The following is an 18,782-nucleotide window of genomic DNA, read 5'->3' on the forward strand; positions in this document are numbered from 1 at the left end:
AAGGATTCTCATGTTTCATGCCTCTTATGTGTTTTGTTGGCCGAGCTCGTTGCACTAAACTTATTTAATGAGATTTACCTCTTGTGAGTGATTTATAGAGCAAAATTTACTTTATACGGACTCAAAATATAGGTAAATTGGTCCCTTGTCAACCCCAAAAAGGACTTTTATGTCTCTAGGTTGAAATTAGACCGACGTAAATGCACCTCACGAAATATTGGCATTCAATTGACAACAACCAAGTTAGTTGCCACTTATTGCAGATTAAATTACAAATATTTCTAGGAAAGTATGCTGACCGTTATGTTATTTATAGTAATTTTGTAAAGACTATAGTCACATGTTTTTTTAATGTTAGAATATGGTTAGGTCCATTTAAAGTATCATTTGAATAGTCAATCAAAAGTATAAAAAGTAATAAGTCTTAATATTGTTTACGTAACTTCTGAATATATAGTACTATTATTTATAAGTATTTGAGATATATGGTGAACCACGTGGATAAAAAATCATAAAACAAAAAAGAGTAAGTTCTGAAATACTTATTAGTACTACTAATAAACAAAGTTAGAATCAACAAAAATTTAAAATATTAAATAGAAAAAAGAATAGTTGATTAATATGGAAATTACTGAGTTTCGTGGCAAGTTGGTCCTCTCTGGTTTCAAACAGAATGACTAATTTTTTTTTTTTTAATCGATTTAAAAAAGAGGGAGTACTTTCTTTCAAGTTGCTAAACGTATGATTCTGTTGTCTCTTAACTGTTTACAAATGTTTGATAGGACAAATTACTTTTACATGACTTTAGGCCAATAAAGTAGGCAAGAACTTAATGCAGTTTCATTTACAGTTGTAAAGTTCTGTTTGATTATTGTTACTTTATCTCCAAAGAAACTTGGAAGAGGGCATTACTTTTTTTCTTTTTGAAAAAAAAGAACATCCCGGTGTACTGTACTACTGAAGTTTCCGCTATGCACGAGGTTCGGAGAAAGGTTGAATCACAAGGGTATTTTATACGCAACCTCACCTTACATTTCCGCAAGAGTCTGTTTTCATGGCTTGAACCTGTCTGATCACGTGATGACAACTTTTGGGAAATATTATCACTATTTCATAAAGTAGTACCTCAAGTTAAGTACATTCAATTTCAAGATCATCTGGGAAAAGAAAAAATTGGTTTCTATGAATCACCAAAATCTTGATAAATGAATCCAGGTCTTCTTAAGCTTCATGAGTAAAAATCTTGATGAGTGAATCCAGGTCTTCTTAAGCTTCATGAGTCACATTACTGTTTACCCGGGGCTCCCATGGATGTAAACTTGATTGCTAGTTCCCTTTCAAAATGTCATAATATTGCACTGGCTTCTTCACAGGCGCAGCACAGGTTTCCTGAAAAACAGCAATGTTATGTGCATTGGTATTGGAAGTCATTTCTGCATAGGGATCATTCATTATCTGTTTGACGCTATCAATGAATCATACTTGCTTTCATCTTGGTTGAATGGTTACTTACCTCAATTGCAGCAGCCAAACGCAAAATGGAAGCTTCACACCAGGGCCGGCCAATGAGTTGCATACCTATGGGAAGCCCTTGTTTGTCGTAACCAATCTGAGCATGTAATTTGCCGATATGAGATGGCATAACTATCGTTGTTGTACTAGCTGAATATAACTTGTCCTGAATGTGATGAACGAATCCTACCTTGTAGACCATTTGAAGGAAAATCTAGGCTAAAATATGCTTCTGGAGAGGATAAAGCTTTTTTTTTTTTTTTTTTTGGAATTAGTGAGGGGATTAAGCCACAGTTTTGAAGTGTTATATATACATTTTTCTTTCATGCCAATTGCTACTTTTTTGAGAAAGTTATCGTGGGATGAAATCCAAAGACCCTTGAAACATTGGAGCAGGGATTGTTTTGATAGACAATTTACTTGTATGCAAACCCATCATTTAAGACTGAAACCAAATGCAGATCCATGAGATATAATATTGCCTTAACTTCCCTCAGAAATGGTTAAAGAGAGAACCATTCCCTTAATGTCATTACCGCCGGTTAACTAACTATCATGGATAGAGAAGAAAGGTGCTACAACTTACAGGGACAGTAACTGCAGGAAGTCCGAGAAGATTTGCTGTTGTTGTAAACCGCATAAGATTTTCTGAAAAAACAGAATATACATGAATACTAATGTAACCTGAAATTGCGAAACAGTAAGCTATCCAAGACATATAAGAGAACAGCATCTATTAGTTCTAACTAACTCCACAGTTGATGATATCTGTTAAGGACGAGGGGGTGAGTGAAGGGAAAACCTGTAACTTGCAAATTAGTCTCCCCAACTTTAAGAGCACTTGGTGAAATTCTGGGTGCTGCCATGCTGAAAAAGAAGAAAGTAGCAGAGATGGTTTATATCTAACTTTGACATATATCAACAAACTAATCTCCCGCCTACACATCCTGGACTTGCCATTTAATGTTATAGGTACCTACATGACCACTTCATTGCAAAGAAATTATCTCAGGGACAGAAGTCCCACCCACCAAAAAGAAACCGGGGAGAAGGAGGGTGGGGTGGGGGTGGGGGTGGGGGGGGGTAACAAAAAAGAGCAAGAAAAACCGAACAGGAAAAAGACTAATGTGTGTACATGCATTAGAGTAAGCCCTGGTGAAGGATATGAATGTAAACTCTGCACATTTCAGAGAATTCCTTGACATACCCAGTAGTAGGTGTCACAATGATATCCACCTTCTTGAAAATCTCCATATGGAAATACATTAACCTCCGTCTGCAACAACCCAAAAAAGAGTTACGTCAATCATGTTTCTTGTACTTCTGAAAGATTGTGTTTCTGCTTGTCATGCATAAGGCATTAATTGAAAGTTTTAGCATTGCAGAGTATTGTGCAAACCAAGATTTAAAAGAATACACATGACAAGTAAACAGAATAGAAGTTAGAAGACAATTGTCCTAAGCAGCCAACATTCTCTCCTTTTCATCATCCCATCAGGCTTTCTGTATGAAGCATTACTTTCCGCTGTGTTGCTGGGACTCTCCAAAAGTGATATCACATACGTGTCGAATCCTCCAAAAATGCACTACTTTTGGAGGGATCCAACACGCCACCGTCGACAATTTTGAAGAGGTCATACAACATATACTTTCAGGATGTCAAACACTCCATATCGTATCAAGTCATACACTTGGTTTGGAACGTAACTGACTTCTTTCAACAACATTGTATTAGGTTTCCAAAGTTATCAACTTAAGTTTTGGCAACTAATAAAGTGTAAAACCCAACCTAAGGTAAGCTACAATTATCTGACATTTTCAGTCATTTCAGATGCCACAGTATTTCTAAGCCAACAAAACAGTTTGCAATTGGATTCTGAAATAAATTCATGACTAAGATTAGATAGATTTACTTTTGGTAGCTTAAGAAACAACATGCTTACCTAAGCCGCTGAGCAGCAACATAATCTGCTGCTGTAAATGAACGAAAAAGTGCCATATTGGTGCGAGTATCGTAGGTCAATCTCTCTCCTTTCCTGGAGACCAAAAAGAAGAAAACAGAACCAAGATGATATCAGGGAATAATTTGAAGTTGCTCCCAATAAGAGATTGATATATATTAGGAAGACTTTTGATAATGGAATATTGTGTACCCATCATAATAGTCTGGACTCAGTGCAGATAATGATTCAGACCCAATAGAAACAACATGAGCTATGTTCATCTCATGCAAATCTGGTATTACAATCTCTATCGTCTTCAACCATGAGATAAAGAAAAATATTAGACTTACAAACAAACATGTATAAAGATAGAATCTCACAATAAACCCAGCTAGAAGATAAAAAAAAAAAAAGAGCTAGAAGGTACACCTGTCGAAGTCCAAAATCAATGAATAATGTAATAATAGAAATAGACTTACTTTGCATCCATGCTTTTGTGATAACCGTCTGAGAACATTCGTGCACTTGTCAGATATATCAGTTGAGAAGACATCATTAAACCACTGTAAAAGGATGTTGAAATGAGATTATCAAAGAAATAGCCAAATACAAAAAACTATTGTGCACAGAAGTATAGTCACCTCTGTATATTTTCCAAGGCGCAGTGATTCCACAGATTGCAAGCTCTCTTGTGAAGAGAAATTTGGTACACAAGGGAGGGGCTGAAAGAAATAGAGGAAGATGATGAAATTAAAGAAACAGAATTTCTGATCCACAATGATGTTCAAAATCAATAAGATGAATCTGACACCTTAACGAGTCTAGAGTCTGCTGGTGAGATTAAAACTAAAAAAACAGATTTTAAATGTTCTAAACATGTAAAGCGGTGTTTCAGGTTATCCTGTGAACTAGAAGGTACTTTTACAAAGTAATACAATGAAGAAAAAGGAAGAAAGAAGATCAGTCAAGAGAAGTACAGAGTTTAAGAATAGAGCAGAAGAATAAGCATTCTTTGGTGGTTACCGGTCTCAAGGGGATTCTATCTGCAGGACAGGACCCCAACATTGCTGCATACCTGATAAAGTAATGGAGATGAATAAATCACACTGCAAATTCCTAGAATAACTTTGATCCTAAATTTATTTTAAACAAAAATGAGAAGAATAAAGCTATCAAAGCAATAATTGTAGGGCCAAACATGTAAATTACATTAACAAGTCCACGAAGACTCATATTGACATAGTTCCGTGGCATACTTTATAAAAACACAACATTACATCACCATGCCATTTAGGAGGAAGGATTCTTCGTACTGGCATTTTCTAGGCAAATCTTAATCCCGAGTTCAGGAAAAATCCCATTCGGTGGGGCAAACCACAGTTAGGATGTTGTGTCCATTAGAGGAGTGTATGTGACACCCCAACTTAGGATAAGAAGTCTCAAATCAGCAAAACACATGAGAGATGCTAGGTATATAAGTAGCAGACATTACTCTCTAGTGATGTGTTTTAAAACTGTGTGGGCCTTGGCCCAGTGCGGACAATATCACTAGCGGGCTAGGCTGTTTCATGTGGTTTTGGGAATTTTGCACAGTTTAATGGTAGCGTAAGGTCGATGGATATAAATGAGGTAAGCACTTATAAGCATTCCAGAATGCACTTATAGTTCTTTAATGTGGTCTGACAAGATGGTTGAATAATCATTCTACATCTTTATGCATAGCTCTATCATTCTCATTTCCTTTCCTCGATTCATTTAGTCTGTCCTTTGCCATCAGCAAGCAGATTTAAGAGAGGAAAATTAGGCCAGCTAGTTTTAACGTTCGTTTAATTTATTTGGTTAGTACAAATCATAATCAGATAACAAATGTTCAAGATTAAGCATGCTCTCAAAGTCAAACCCATGACAACTTACACAAGTATGGTGTCCTCAACGGTTGTGGCGATTGGTCCAATAATTGCCACCGTGCTATCCTCACATATTGACCTGAATAAATAAAACAGAGGCTATAGTGAATCTGCCACATTCTGAAAGACGATTTTCTCCCATTACACGAAAACAGAACTGTCTGGAACACCATAAAAATTAAATGTCTCTGCACACGAAACTGACTTAATAATAAGAAGGTACAATAGGTAACAGGTTTGATGCTATTAAACTAACTAAAGGCAATGCATAAGTGGAAACACTAATCATTTTACCGGAAACACTTCCAAGTCAAGTTCTTTTCTGATAAGTTTGGAGGCATTATTCCATAGTTAAATTGTGTGCTAAGCCCTATAAGCATGAAAATCAGTCACAACTTATGGAACTTCACTGAATTAGAAATTCTTGCAATCAACCGACACTACTTTCAAGCTCCATCCCTGATATTGATCTCCATATTATTGATAAGGTATATACATCTACATTATCTTCATATAATTTGGACTAATAAAATGTAACCTGACAACTATATAAGTTTCATATTCAATTCTATACTCTGATAACTAAAGTTTACCATTACATTCTGAATAACTTGAGTTTCTTCATTTCTTTATCATGATAACTAAAGGTTTATATCCAATCCTTAGCATGGGCAAGCAACCTATGAGATGCTACATCAAAATAAAGCTTCTCAGTTAGTATCCTAACTGGAGTTATAAAGAATTGAAGTGACATTAATGTGGTAAGATGGAGAATAGCATAACTTATGATCATAATACAATCTTTTGGGTACTGGAATGGTGTTACTGTGAAAAAGTGTGAACGCTGTCTTGACTTATACAAAGATTCGGAGAGAGAAGAAATCTAATTTGAGATTTGTCATAAAAGGTTGAAGTACATCCTAGATTAATATATACACATGCATATATGAGCCACGAGCTCCAAAATGAAGATACAGCATAAATGCAAGAAAAATTGATGGTTGACGAAAGAAGAACAAGAATAATCTCTATGCAGTTGGAAGATCTGTTAGGAAGAAAACATATCATAAAGCAGATGAGCTCACCCGGTCATGCCAGTTCGACCAAATGTCGACTTCAATCCCACAACACCACAAAGGGAAGCAGGAATCCGAACTGAACCTGTCCATACACGTAAAATCAAGAATCAATAAAATATTGTTTCATGAAGAATGACTAAGCGGATTTTTCAGTGGGACATGGTGTAGGTGTACAACCTCCTCCATCCGTCCCCAAAGCAGCGGAACACAGTCCCGAAGCCACAATAGCTGCAGGGCCTGAGGAAGACCCTCCTGTGTACCTATCTGGATCATGTGGGTTTCGTGCAGTCCTGTCGGAGAGAATTTTAACTCAAAAGTTATACAGCAGAGAAGAAAAAGTACGTTCACAACAACTAATAAACAACTCGAAGGTTTTCCACCTCAGGATATAAACAATTTAGGAAGCAATTGTTAAAGGTCACTGTGAAGGAAGTCTGTGAATGCTAATGTTGCATTTCAACAGAAAGGAAATATCTTAGGACTGCCTTAGAAAGGGTTAAATACAATTTAACATTTCATGTACACAGCCTCTCTACAAAAGAATATGTACACATACCCATGGTTTGCGTTATTTCCGGTAGTTCCCATTCCCAACTCATGCATGTTTGCCTTTCCAACAAAAATTGCACCACATTTTCGTAATCTTGACACAGAAACCGCATCTTTCTTTACCTCACGAACCTCATGAATCCATGTAGTTGCTCCTGTTTGCATTAAGTATATAACTAAATCCGGCAATAGGACTCGGTGCGAAGATGATGAAAACTTAAAATACATACCCTTTGAAGGGTGAGGATAGCAATCTATGTCGTCTTTGATAGCCATGAAAATCCCATCCAAGATTGACAGTGGATTCCCTGCATATTCCCCACAGTCAGAAAAATACTATTCTGATTGAACACAGTTTGCAAAAACTATAAATTTACAGTTTAACTATGTATACAGCGCGGGAAACATGTATATATTAGAAGTACCTTGTTCAAATCTCTGTGTAGAAGCAGCAGCTTGCTTTCTTAATTCGTCAGGGTCAAAAGAAATTAATAGTGGGGCTGTGGGATTCTTATTGTTGAACTCCTCAATGGCTGAGATGAAGCGCTCTGCAACCTGTAACACAAGGAATAACTTCTCATTCTAGATACTAGAAGACAGAAACAAAAACCAAGCAACCACAGAAGTGTCTTGCCATAGATGGTGTTGTAAACTTAGATCTGTATGCATATGCATAATCGCGAATCTTCCAATAGCGAAATGATGCAGTTGAATCACCACACCAATTGCTAGCTGGATCATATTCTGGAAGACACTTCAAGGCTAGCTCAACCCGGTCTTCAGGTTTCACGTCTTCTTCCAGGCTGACAACAGCATGTTCTGGCTCTACAGTCAGGAAAGTATCTAGCACTTTGTATCATGTCAAGGTCATCATTGACAATTTTTTAAAAAAATTACAACGACAAAAGAAGAATAACTACAGCAGGGCTGTTCAATCAAGTGAAAAACGGAGCTAATTCCACCACTATCGAGGGAAAACAAAATACAAAAGAAGCACCTTTCTATTTCATATCTAACGAAAACATCCAAATTCAGAGAGAAAAAGAGAGAGTTGATATCTTAGTTTTAAAAACGAACCTTGAGGAGGAAATTCAGGTTTAAACATAGGACCCTCCGGTATGACAGTGTACTTCAGTATCTGCCAATCATGAACATATCTTCTTCAGTCTTTAATTAACCATTTCATGCATACATATTACTACAATATTAAAAATCAAACCGAACCTCATCGAATTTGTTTTCATTCTTGAGGTAATTCACAATCAAAGATCCAATACCCGGTACTTCAATCAGCTTCACAAATAACTTGAACCACAAACCAGTCAAATGTGGAGCTGCAAATCAGAAAAAAATGTTGCACAGTTCAATCAAAACAATACATCATGCAATCAAACAGTATATCACATAGAAATATATTAAATATCAACCTTGAATACTCTCCGATATGTACTTCACCGCCTTCAGGTCAACTTCACTAGCCGGTTTCATCGCTCGTTTGTTCCCCATTATTCTCAATAACATAACTCAAATCTTTCAAAGAATTGCAGTATGTATGTTACATGTGTTACTAATATAGTTTTGTGGAATAATTAGTTGTTTAATTACACTAGAGTTTAGTAGTTGAGTTAGTAGAATATTCAATATCCAATTTATTAATTTTAGTTGCAGGAGGACTCTGCTACTTTATTTTACGGTACAAAATTTCTACTATTATCTAAAATAAAACGCGGCAGCTCAACGGTCATATCTATGACATTGATATTGTTCCTGTTATTTATTTTGGTTTTGGTTTGTCCCACTAACAATTTAATTTCCCTTTCGGTTTCAAATGGACTGGTTGAACTACTTTGTACGAGCTGAATCGAAGATGAAGGGTCTGCTAGCTGTTGGGTTCGAAATCGAGAGGGCATCATACGGAAGTTATTAGTTGCAAACTATGATATGACAACAAAAAACAATACTAAAAACATAATTTTATTATATGATTTGGCCAATTGACCTATGTATAAAACCTAATATTAAAAACATAAAATTAATAGGATAGGAGAGAAAATCCCCCCTAAACGAAAATGACTAAATTGTGATGCTATTCTGTTATGGTATGAGAATGAGTTTCTATTTATAGATATCCAAAACCTTTCATCCAAGAATTGGAAAGAGGTTAGTCTTATATTTTTCTTTCAAGAAAAGTAAAAGTAATTATGGTAACTTTTATTTTCCTTCTAAAAAAATAAAACTTAAATATAGTAAAAAAATCAGGGCAAAAATCGTAACACTTGACACGATACAAAATAACTTTCCATGGAAATAAAAGAATTGATGATTTGTTTGATTATCAAATTAAACTAATATACAAGTTGTTCCGTTATTTATCATTATAACTACATCAAACAGACTAAATAAAAGAAAATGATATGTTTGGGTAAGTTACTTTTATTAGTTAATTAGTGTTACATATATGGTTCAAATTAGATCAAACTCGCCAAAAATATATATATATATATATGCGGCCTCACCTACCGATTTAGAGCAAACTGAATGAGTGATATTTTTATGAGATGAATATGATCTCTTTCTACGCTAGGCTGATCTTAGTAGGTTGAATACGTTATCTTTTAAATTGGGGGGCACAAAACTCAAGTTTGAAATATGTTGCATGCTTTTTTGATCGAGCTCATGACTTGCCTAACACCATTATTTACCTCTTCTCTATAATCTATATTATAGGTTATTACATTGAAACCAAATTTACCTCATGCACACACAAAAAATAGTTGAGTTCCCTCGTCAACCAAAAAAAAGAAAAAAGAATATGATGCCTCTAGGTTCAAACTATACTGGCATTAATGTGCCGTACGAAAATATTGGTAGTCAATTACAACCAAATAGGTAGCCATTTATTGCTGATTAAAGTCCACATCTTTGTCGACATGTTATTTGTAATACTAGAAAGGGATACGGGTGCTTAATTGGACATAAAATATGTATATCTATAGTTTATATTAAAAATGTTGTTTAAATTTTTTGTCTTTCATTAAAAAATTTTGTTTTAGATAAAATCATTTTTTCACCTTTTCTTGTTATGTTTATATTAAAAATTAAATGAAGTGTCAACTAAAATAAATTTGATCCAAACAATTAAAAGTTAAAATAGAGTCCAACTAAAATAGATTTAATTCAAAATTTTAAAAATTGCAAAAAAAAAAAAAAAAAAACTTTCAAAGATGGAAAAAGAATTGCACAATACAATTACTAGCGTATAATAGATTTGATCCAATTTTTCTTTTTATTTTTTAAAAGGAAACTTGCAAAGATGGAAAAAGAACTGCACAATACAATTACTAGTGCGTACTTATGGATATTTCTTTTCCGTAAAAAATTTTCCTAATTCCACTTGAAATCTTTTATAAAAGGAAAATTGGTATTTAAAGCAAAGTAGAAAACAACGACATCATCAATTTAGTACTCACGTAATTATAATCAATTCATCTTTTTTATCTATAATCTATATCAATAATTTATATCTATATCTATAATCTATAATCTATAATCTATAATCTACAATCTATAATTTATATATATACTAGAGGTGCATTGCCCGTGTCAGCACGAGCCCAACACTATAGACATCTTTTAGCATCAATATTCGATATTAATGAGATACAAACATAAATGTACATTGATTTAAAACGATAATTTTTTAAATAATAATTATTTGACGGTACTCGCTAAGGAGTGAAGTTTTATAAGATAGTTTTTTTCCACATGACAAAAAAGTGTGATGTGTCGTGTAGTCGGGTTATTTTAATTGTTTGATGATAAGACTGAGACCTGTTACAAAATATACAAAAGATGTAGAACTAATATTCATAGGATTATTTCATATAAAAATTGGAACAAAAGATACTTCAATTAACAACAAAGTTTTGGATCATCTTCTCAAAGATGATTATGGTTGAAACATCTGCAACAAACATGTCATAAACGCATATTTTTCTTGTTTTAATTAAATACTATTAATTTTCTTACATAAATGACTTATAATAATTAATTAGGGGTGATATAATAAAATCACGGCGCAGCTCTTGAAGCAGCCATGTTGAAACCAATGTTTTAATTAAATATTATGAATTTTTTAATACATAATGACTTATAATAATTAATTAGAGGTAATACAGTAAAATCACGGTTGAAGGAGGTCAACTTAATTTAATACATCAAGATTTAATTTATTATTTTATGTCTATTTTATTTTTTTTAAAATATGATTAAATTTTTAACACTTAGATAACTCGTAATAATTAATTATAAGAGATATTTAGCAAAGTTATGGTTGAAGCAGTTGCAGCAGATATGTCATCAATTTTTTAAATTAAATATTATTAATTCTAACATATAAATGACTTATAATAATTAATTAGGGGTAATATAGTAAAAAAATTATCAACTCTAATATATAAAAGACTTATAATAATTAATTTAGGGTAATATAGTAAATCACGGAGCAATTAGGGGTAATATAAGCAGACATGTCATCTATTTTTTAATTAAATATTATTAATTTTTTTAATACATAAATAACTTATAATAATTAATACATAAATCACGGTTAAAGCAGCAGAAATAAACGTAATAAATATCTATTTTTAATTAAATATAATTAATTTTAATATATAAATGACTTATAATAATTAATTAGGGGTAATATAATTAAAAAATATCATTAATTCTAATATATAAATGATTTATAATAATTAATTAGGGGTAATATAATAAATCACTGAGCAATTAGGGTAATATAGTAAATGACGAAGCAACTGATTTTTTAATTAAATATTATTAATTTTTAATACATAAATGACTTATAATAATTAATTAGGAATGATATAGTAAAATTCTGGTTAAAGCAGCTGAAATAAATGCCATAAATATCTATTTTTTTAATTAAATATTATTAATTCTAATATATAAATGACTTGTAATAATAAATTAGGGGTAATATAATAAAAAAATATGATTAATTCTAATATATAAATGACTTATAATAATTAATTAGGGATAATATAATAAATCACAGAGCAATTAGGGGTAATATAGACAGACATGTCATCCATTTTTTAATTAAATATTATTATTTTTTTAATACATAAATGACTTATAATAATTAATTAGGGATGATATAGTAAAATCATGGTTAAAGCTGCTGAAACAAACGTCATAAATATCTATTTTTTAGTTAAATATTATTAATTCTAATATATAAATGACATATAATAATTAATTAGGGGTAATATAAAAAAATATTATTAATTCAAATATATAAATGACTTATAATAATTAATTAGGGGTAATATAGTAAATCACGGAGCAATTAGGGGTAATATAGGCGAAGCACTAGTCGAAACCATAGACAGACATGTCATCTATTTTTTTAATTAAATATTATTAATTTTTAATACATAAATTACTTATAATAATTAATTAGGGATGATATAGTAAAATATCATAGTTAAAGCAGCTGAAACAAACGTCATAAATATCTATTTTTTTAATTAAATAATATTAATTTTAATATATAAATGAATTATAATAATTAATTAGGGGTAATATAGTAAATCATATAATAATCAGGGATAGTATAGTAATTGATGAAGCACTAGACGAAACCAGTGCTTCTATTATATAGAAATATCTATATCTATAATCTATAATCTATATTTATATCTATAATCTATATCTATAATAATATATTAAAAATGTGAAGGGCCTTAGAAATATTGTCTAAACTTTTTGTCCTTCATTAAAAGTCTTTACTTTATATAAAATTGTCTTTTCACTATTTTTCCTAATATAAATTTAAGAGTTGAAAATTAATTAAATATATTTATGGTAAAACCTTTTCTTATTAGAATTCATCAGAATTAAAGACAACTAGTATTTCTTTCATTAGTTTAAGAATTTTAAATCAATAAAAAAAGTCTATAAATATACATCTACATCTACAATATATTAAATCCATTAATCACTTGAAACTTATGTGCTTACAATAAAATATATGTTTTGAACTTTTTGCACTTAATTAAAAATCTTCGTAATAGATAAAATCGTCTAATTTAAACAATCAAAAGTTATACGTGCGAGGCACGTGCAACTAAACTAGTACATTAAAAGTGTGAAGACCCTTAGAAAAGTGATTTGAACTTTTTAACCTTCACTAAAAGTCTCTGCAATAGACAAAATTATCTTTTCACCTTTTATTTTTAATTTATTATTTAATCAAACTAAGGACTCCTAAAAATATATGGATAAAAATTAAGCACTCCTAAAATATATGGGATAGAAGTTAAGGATTTTTGAAATATATGGAAAGAAATAATCAATATAATATAATTAAGAGCTTTTGAAATATATGGAAAGAAATAATCAATAGGATATATATGGAATCCTAATAAAAATAGGCTTTTTTTCTTATATTTTAGTCTCTTTTTTTTAAATGTGATTTACGTAATTTTCCTGTAGAAGTAGGAGTTTATTTATTTATTTTCAAATTTTCCATCTTTTAGCTTTCCAGAGTTGAAATTCTATAATATTTACTTTTCAATTTTTTTTTTTTGGTTTAAACAATATTTACTTTCTAAATTTCTTTTTGGTTTAGAGTCTTCTATATATATAAAAATATTATTGCACAATCTCATTCATGAACTTTATGATCAATGTTGCTTCTGTATTTCTAGGTTTTCTTTCTTTAAGAATTTTTCTTTTATAGTAGATCTTAATGTTTGTCTTCTTACTTTCTTTTATTTTTTTCACCATAAATATATCATTCATATGCTTTATCAAAATTGCAAGTTGTTGAAGTGATTTTGTTCATAGGTATGTCTTTTGAAATTTTAAACTGATTTTAAAGTTTACATGTATTTTGATAAACAGTTGCAAATTCAGAAATTTCTTTGTAAGCTTTGTTTATAGTATTTAATATACAATTAGTGATTTCAAATTGAATTATTTAAAATTTTGAACAAATTATTTGAATCGTCGCATTTTGTAACGAGAAATTGGTTGTTCATTCTAAATTCATAATAGGTAGTAATGAAAGTGACTTATTTATAATTTTGGACAAATTATTTGGATCATCGTATTTTGTTACAAAAAATTGATAGGTTATTCTGAATTCATAATAACTAATTATCTTATTAAATAAAGTTTATTTTATCTATGCTTTATGGTTAAAAAATTACGCGTACTATGTTTTGAGGACTATTCATAGGATTAGGTTTTTAGGAGATTTGATTTTTATTTATTAATTGTTTGGCTTATCATCAAATATTTTTCTTCATTGATTGTAAAGTCATTCCGAGTGAGCATCTTTCGACTCAACACAGGCTTCTGGTGATGGACTTGATTATCAAGAAGAACAAGAAGAGTAGGGCCGGAGAGGGTCGACCCAGAATTAAGTGGGATGGCTTGATGCCTGTTAGTGCGATGGAGATAGGGGAAAAGGTGGCGGGAATGGGGGTGTAGGAGTGTAGGGGGCATGGATGTTATATGGGATAAGACGGCCAACTGCATCAGGGAGACGGCTAGAGAGGTGTTGGGTGTTTCGAGGGGTCGGGCAGGATGACATAAGGGGGACTGGTGGTGGAATAAGGAAGTTAAGAAGAAAGTGGAGATCAAGAAGGAAGCGTATGTTCAGTTGATTAAGAGTACAGATGAAGAGGAGAAACATGTGAATAGGGAGGTCTACAAAGTAGCAAGGAAAGAGGCTAAGTTAGCAGTTACAGCGGCTAAGACAACAGGGTTTGAGGGTTTGTATGCGGGGTTAGAGGAGAAAGGCGATGAAAAAAAATTATATAGGCTTGCTAAGGCTAGGGAGAGGAAGGGTCGTGACCCCGATCAAGTGAAGTGCATTAAGGGGGGGGATGGTAGAGTGTTGGTGAAAGATGTTCACATTAAGAAGAGATGGCAAGAGTATTTTCATAGGCTTATAAATGAGGAAGGGGACAGATGCATTGTGTTAGGGGAGTTGGAGCGTTCGAAGGAGAGCCACGATTTCAGTTACTGTAGACGTTTTAAGGTTAAGGAGGTCAGAGAAGCTATTCGTAGAATGCGGAGGGATAGGGCGACGGGGCCCGATGAGATCCCGATGAATTTTTGGAAGTATGTTAGTGGGGCAGGCTTAAGGTGGCTGATTGATTTGTTCAACGCCATTTTCACAACTGTGAGAATGCCTGAGGCTTGGAGATGGAGTATGATGATTCCTTTATATAAAAACAAGGGTGACATTCAGAGTTGTAATAACTATAGGGGAATTAAGTTGTTGAGTCACACTATGAAGATTTGGGAGAGGGTGGTTGAGCGGAGATTGAGGAGGGTCGTGTCTATTTCAGAGAATCAGTTTGGTTTTATGCCTGGTCGCTCGACGACAGAGACAATTCACCTGGTGAAAAGATTGGTGAAGCAGTATAGGGAAATGAAGAGGGATGGACAGAGTCCCTAGGAAGGTTCTTTGGAGATGCTTGGAGGTGAGAGGAGTACAGGCGGCGTACATCAGAGCTATTAAGGACATGTAAGGTGGAGGGAAGAATCAGGTGAGGACGGCAGGAGGAGACTCAGGGCATTTTTCGGTAGAGACAGGTTTGCACCAGGAATCAACTCTCAGCCCTTTCTTTTTTGCATTGGTGATGGACGTGTTGACACGGAGTATTCAAGGTGAGGTACCGTGGTGTATATTATTTGCGGATGATGTAGTGCTGATTGATGAGATGCGGGGAGGTGTGAATGAGAAATTGGAGGTTTGGAGGCAAACCCTGGAATCTAAGGGGTTCAGGTTGAGTAGGTCCAAGACGGAGTATTTGGAATGCAAGTTCGGTGACTCGAGTCAGGAGGACGGTGTGGTGGTGAGGTTGGACTCTCAAGATGTTTGTAAGAAGGATAGTTTTAAGTATCTTAGGTCTATGATTTAGGGGGATGGCGAGATTGAGGATGATGTCTCTAAGTGTATTGGAGCAGGTTGGATGAAGTGGAGGCTCGCCTCGGGAGTGTTATGTGATAGAAAGGTACCCCTTAAGCTTAAAGGCAAATTCTACAGAGTGGCAGTTCGTCCGGCTATGTTGTATGAAGCTGAATGTTGGCCAGTCAATAACTCCTATATCCAAAGATTGAAGGTGGCGGAAATGAGAATGTTGCGTTAGATGTGTAGTCTCACTATAAGGGATGTAATCAGGAATGAGATTATCCGAAAGAAGGTGGAAGTGGCTTCGGTGGAGGACAAGATGAGAGAAGGCAGGTTGAGATGGTTTGGGAATGTGATGAGGAGAAGCACGGATGCCCCTGTTCGGATGTGCGAGGGACTAGCTTTGGATGGCTTCAGAAGGGGTAGAGGTAGGCCAAAAAAATACTGGAGGGAGGTGATTAGGCATGACATGGAGCAACTGCAGCTTACTGAGGACATGGCCCTAGATAGGAAGGTATGGAGATCGCGGATTAGGGTTGAAGGCTAGTGTGAGTGTGTGGGTTGTGGCTAGGTGTTAGGAGGGTGTGGGGGTGGTAGTCCTCTTAGGTTTGTGAGTGTATTGTTTACTACTAAAAGAGTATTTGTTTTCCTATTTCTTATTTCGTATTGCTTGTACTTTATTTATTTTGTATTTCCTTGATATTTACTGTTATTATTTTATCGCTTATTTCAATTGTGTTATACATCCTGTTTCGAGTTGCATTACGATTTTGCTATACTATTCTTTCTCTTAAGCCGGGGGTCTATCGAAAATAGCCTCTCTACTTCTTCGGAGGTAGCGGTATGGACTGCGTACATTTCACCCTCCCTAGACCTCACTGTGTGGGAATATACTGGGTTGTTGTTGTTGTTGTTGAATGTAGGTATAAAGAGGCCATCACCAATTTCGAGAATTGCTCCTTTCGAGAATCACCAATTTTCTCTTTTTTTTAAAATTTATTTGCATTATAATTTGAAGTGTTCTGTATCTACATTGAAGCTCGATTGAATTTGAATTCACATAAAAAAGTTTCATATTAGAGGTTAAGCGCTCTCTATTAAAGGTGACTTGGGACTTATTGTTCAATTCTAAGATTGTCATTACAATAAAGTAATAGTAACTTATATTATGATCAAGAACTATGTCTTTTTTTAGTGAACCTGGAGAAAATATTAAAGATATAATATGTAAAGAAATTGAAATAGATGAAACAATAAATTCAGGTGTACTGACTCATTGTAAGTTTAATTATTTGGATGAAATTTTCTTTTTAAGTGCTGCATGGTTGATGTTTAATATTTGTAAATTATATGGCATTTGAAGCATAATTTTGTAAACGGGCTATTTGAATAAGTGACTTGCCGCTTACTATTGCTTTCCATTCATTTCATGTTTGATCTTACTCTTTCTATCCTATAAACAAACAAAACACAGATATTCATTTAATTAGTCTCAATTAAAAGGAGGAGTGCTATTTTAAAACTCTATAAGACATGAAACCTAAAAAAACTCTCAAAAAAAGAGTACTTGTTGGTTCAATCGGTGGTCGGTGTAAAGAAATTACACAAAAGTGTCTTCCGCTGTTTATTTTTTATTTTTTTTAGTTCGTTTCAATATTTTTTTTTTTTGAAATAGAATTACTAAATTTTTATATAACATATTTAAAACTACAAGATTAAAGTATATTTTAATATATTTTACATGTCTATAATAATTAAAAGAGACATTAGAAAATGTATGAAGAATTATCATGTTCTTCTTCATGTACATTTTTTATCTTAAAATTAAGAGAAAATGGTCTGTTATCCCCCAACCTTTACCTCAAATTCCAACCATACACTCAACCTTTAAAGGTGACCTATTACCTCCTTGAACTCTTTTAAAGTGGAATTATAATCTCCCTGAACTATTTTAAAGTGGAATTATTAAACCTCCCAAAACTGAAAACCAGTCATTGCAAATATGGTGTGATGCACGCGCCACCACGTCATTGCCACGCCATTTTTTATTTTTTTACTCTAAAAAAATAATAATTTAACATTATTATTTTTCTTTCTTTTTCTTCTTCTTCAATTCTTCTTCTTTATTTCTTCTTCTCCAATTCTTCTTCTTCTTCTTCTTCAATGGCACTCAAGAACCCATCAATGACAATTATTATTTTTCTTTCTTCTTCTTCAATTCTTCTTCTTCATTTCTTCTTTTTCAGTTCTTCTTATTCAATTCTTCAATTCTTCAATTCTTCTTCTTCAGTGGCATCCAAGAACCCATCAATGACATTTCTTCATCAATAGCATCCAAGAACTCATCAATGACATTCAAGATCAATTTATCATCTTCATCATCTCCTCATTCAAGAATTCAAGTTCTTAAAATTTTTCAAGTTAATTTGGGTTCAATGACATTTCTTCTTCAATGGCATTCAAGATTAATTTATCATCTTCCTCATCTCCTCATTCAAGAATTCAAGTTCTTAATTTTTTTCAAGTTTTTTGAATCGAAGTTCTTAGCTCAAGTGAGAACTCATTAATGACATTTCTTCTTCTTCAATAGCATCCAAGTACTCGAATTATGTGAGAATGTTGAACCAAAAAAGTCGAATGCCATTGATTACGTGAATCTGAATCGAATGTTGAATCAACGTGTTGAATCGAATTACGTGAAATTCATCAACAAAAAAAAAGTCGATGGAATTTTGAATTTTTCGGCGCTGTCACTGTTCATCGGCATTTCACCATTGAAGCTGCACCATTGAAGGCATTGAAGAAGAAGAAGAAGAAGAAGAAGAAGAAGAAGAAGAAG

The 18,782-nt window shown here is 33.1% G+C and overlaps 1 protein-coding gene across 4 annotated transcripts; it reads right to left on the reverse strand.

The window, feature by feature from the left end:
- Window positions 1-1,088: 1,088 nt before the first annotated feature.
- Window positions 1,089-8,720, reverse strand: LOC107840127 (fatty acid amide hydrolase). 4 transcript variants are annotated; one of them, XM_016683866.2, is made up of 20 exons: window positions 8,418-8,719; window positions 8,215-8,324; window positions 8,068-8,128; window positions 7,625-7,833; window positions 7,416-7,545; window positions 7,221-7,298; window positions 6,998-7,145; window positions 6,619-6,731; window positions 6,448-6,523; window positions 5,370-5,441; window positions 4,479-4,530; window positions 4,097-4,177; window positions 3,935-4,018; window positions 3,666-3,769; window positions 3,456-3,548; window positions 2,720-2,788; window positions 2,315-2,379; window positions 2,099-2,160; window positions 1,514-1,609; window positions 1,089-1,389 (listed from the first exon to the last, which is right to left on the reverse strand). In XM_016683866.2, the coding sequence occupies exons 1-20, from the start codon at window positions 8,509-8,511 to the stop codon at window positions 1,327-1,329; spliced, it is 1,860 nt and encodes a 619-aa protein (XP_016539352.2). In that variant the 5' UTR covers window positions 8,512-8,719; the 3' UTR covers window positions 1,089-1,326. The 4 variants fall into 4 exon arrangements, with proteins under 4 accessions (XP_016539352.2, XP_047250922.1, XP_016539353.2 ...); XM_047394966.1 differs by having other exon boundaries at window positions 7,625-7,839; XM_016683867.2 differs by having other exon boundaries at window positions 7,625-7,815; window positions 8,418-8,718.
- Between the last annotated feature and the right edge of the window lie 10,062 nt (window positions 8,721-18,782).

Source organism: Capsicum annuum, chromosome 8, assembly GCF_002878395.1.
Source record: "Capsicum annuum cultivar UCD-10X-F1 chromosome 8, UCD10Xv1.1, whole genome shotgun sequence".
In the NCBI taxonomy this organism is placed as follows: Eukaryota; Viridiplantae; Streptophyta; class Magnoliopsida; order Solanales; family Solanaceae; genus Capsicum; species Capsicum annuum.

What these genes read in the sequence shown, in the direction of transcription:
- LOC107840127 (XM_016683865.2), bottom strand. Translation starts at nt 8,511, where the DNA reads ATGTTATTGAGAATAATGGGGAACAAACGAGCGATGAAACCGGCTAGT. An exon ending in ATTGTGACACCTACTACTGG is followed by an intron (nt 2,380 to 2,719) that starts GTATGTCAAGGA and finishes CTTCTTTTTCAG; the next exon opens with CATGGCAGCACCCAGAATTT. An exon ending in GACTAATTTGCAAGTTACAG is followed by an intron (nt 2,161 to 2,314) that starts GTTTTCCCTTCA and finishes CTGTTTTTTCAG; the next exon opens with AAAATCTTATGCGGTTTACA.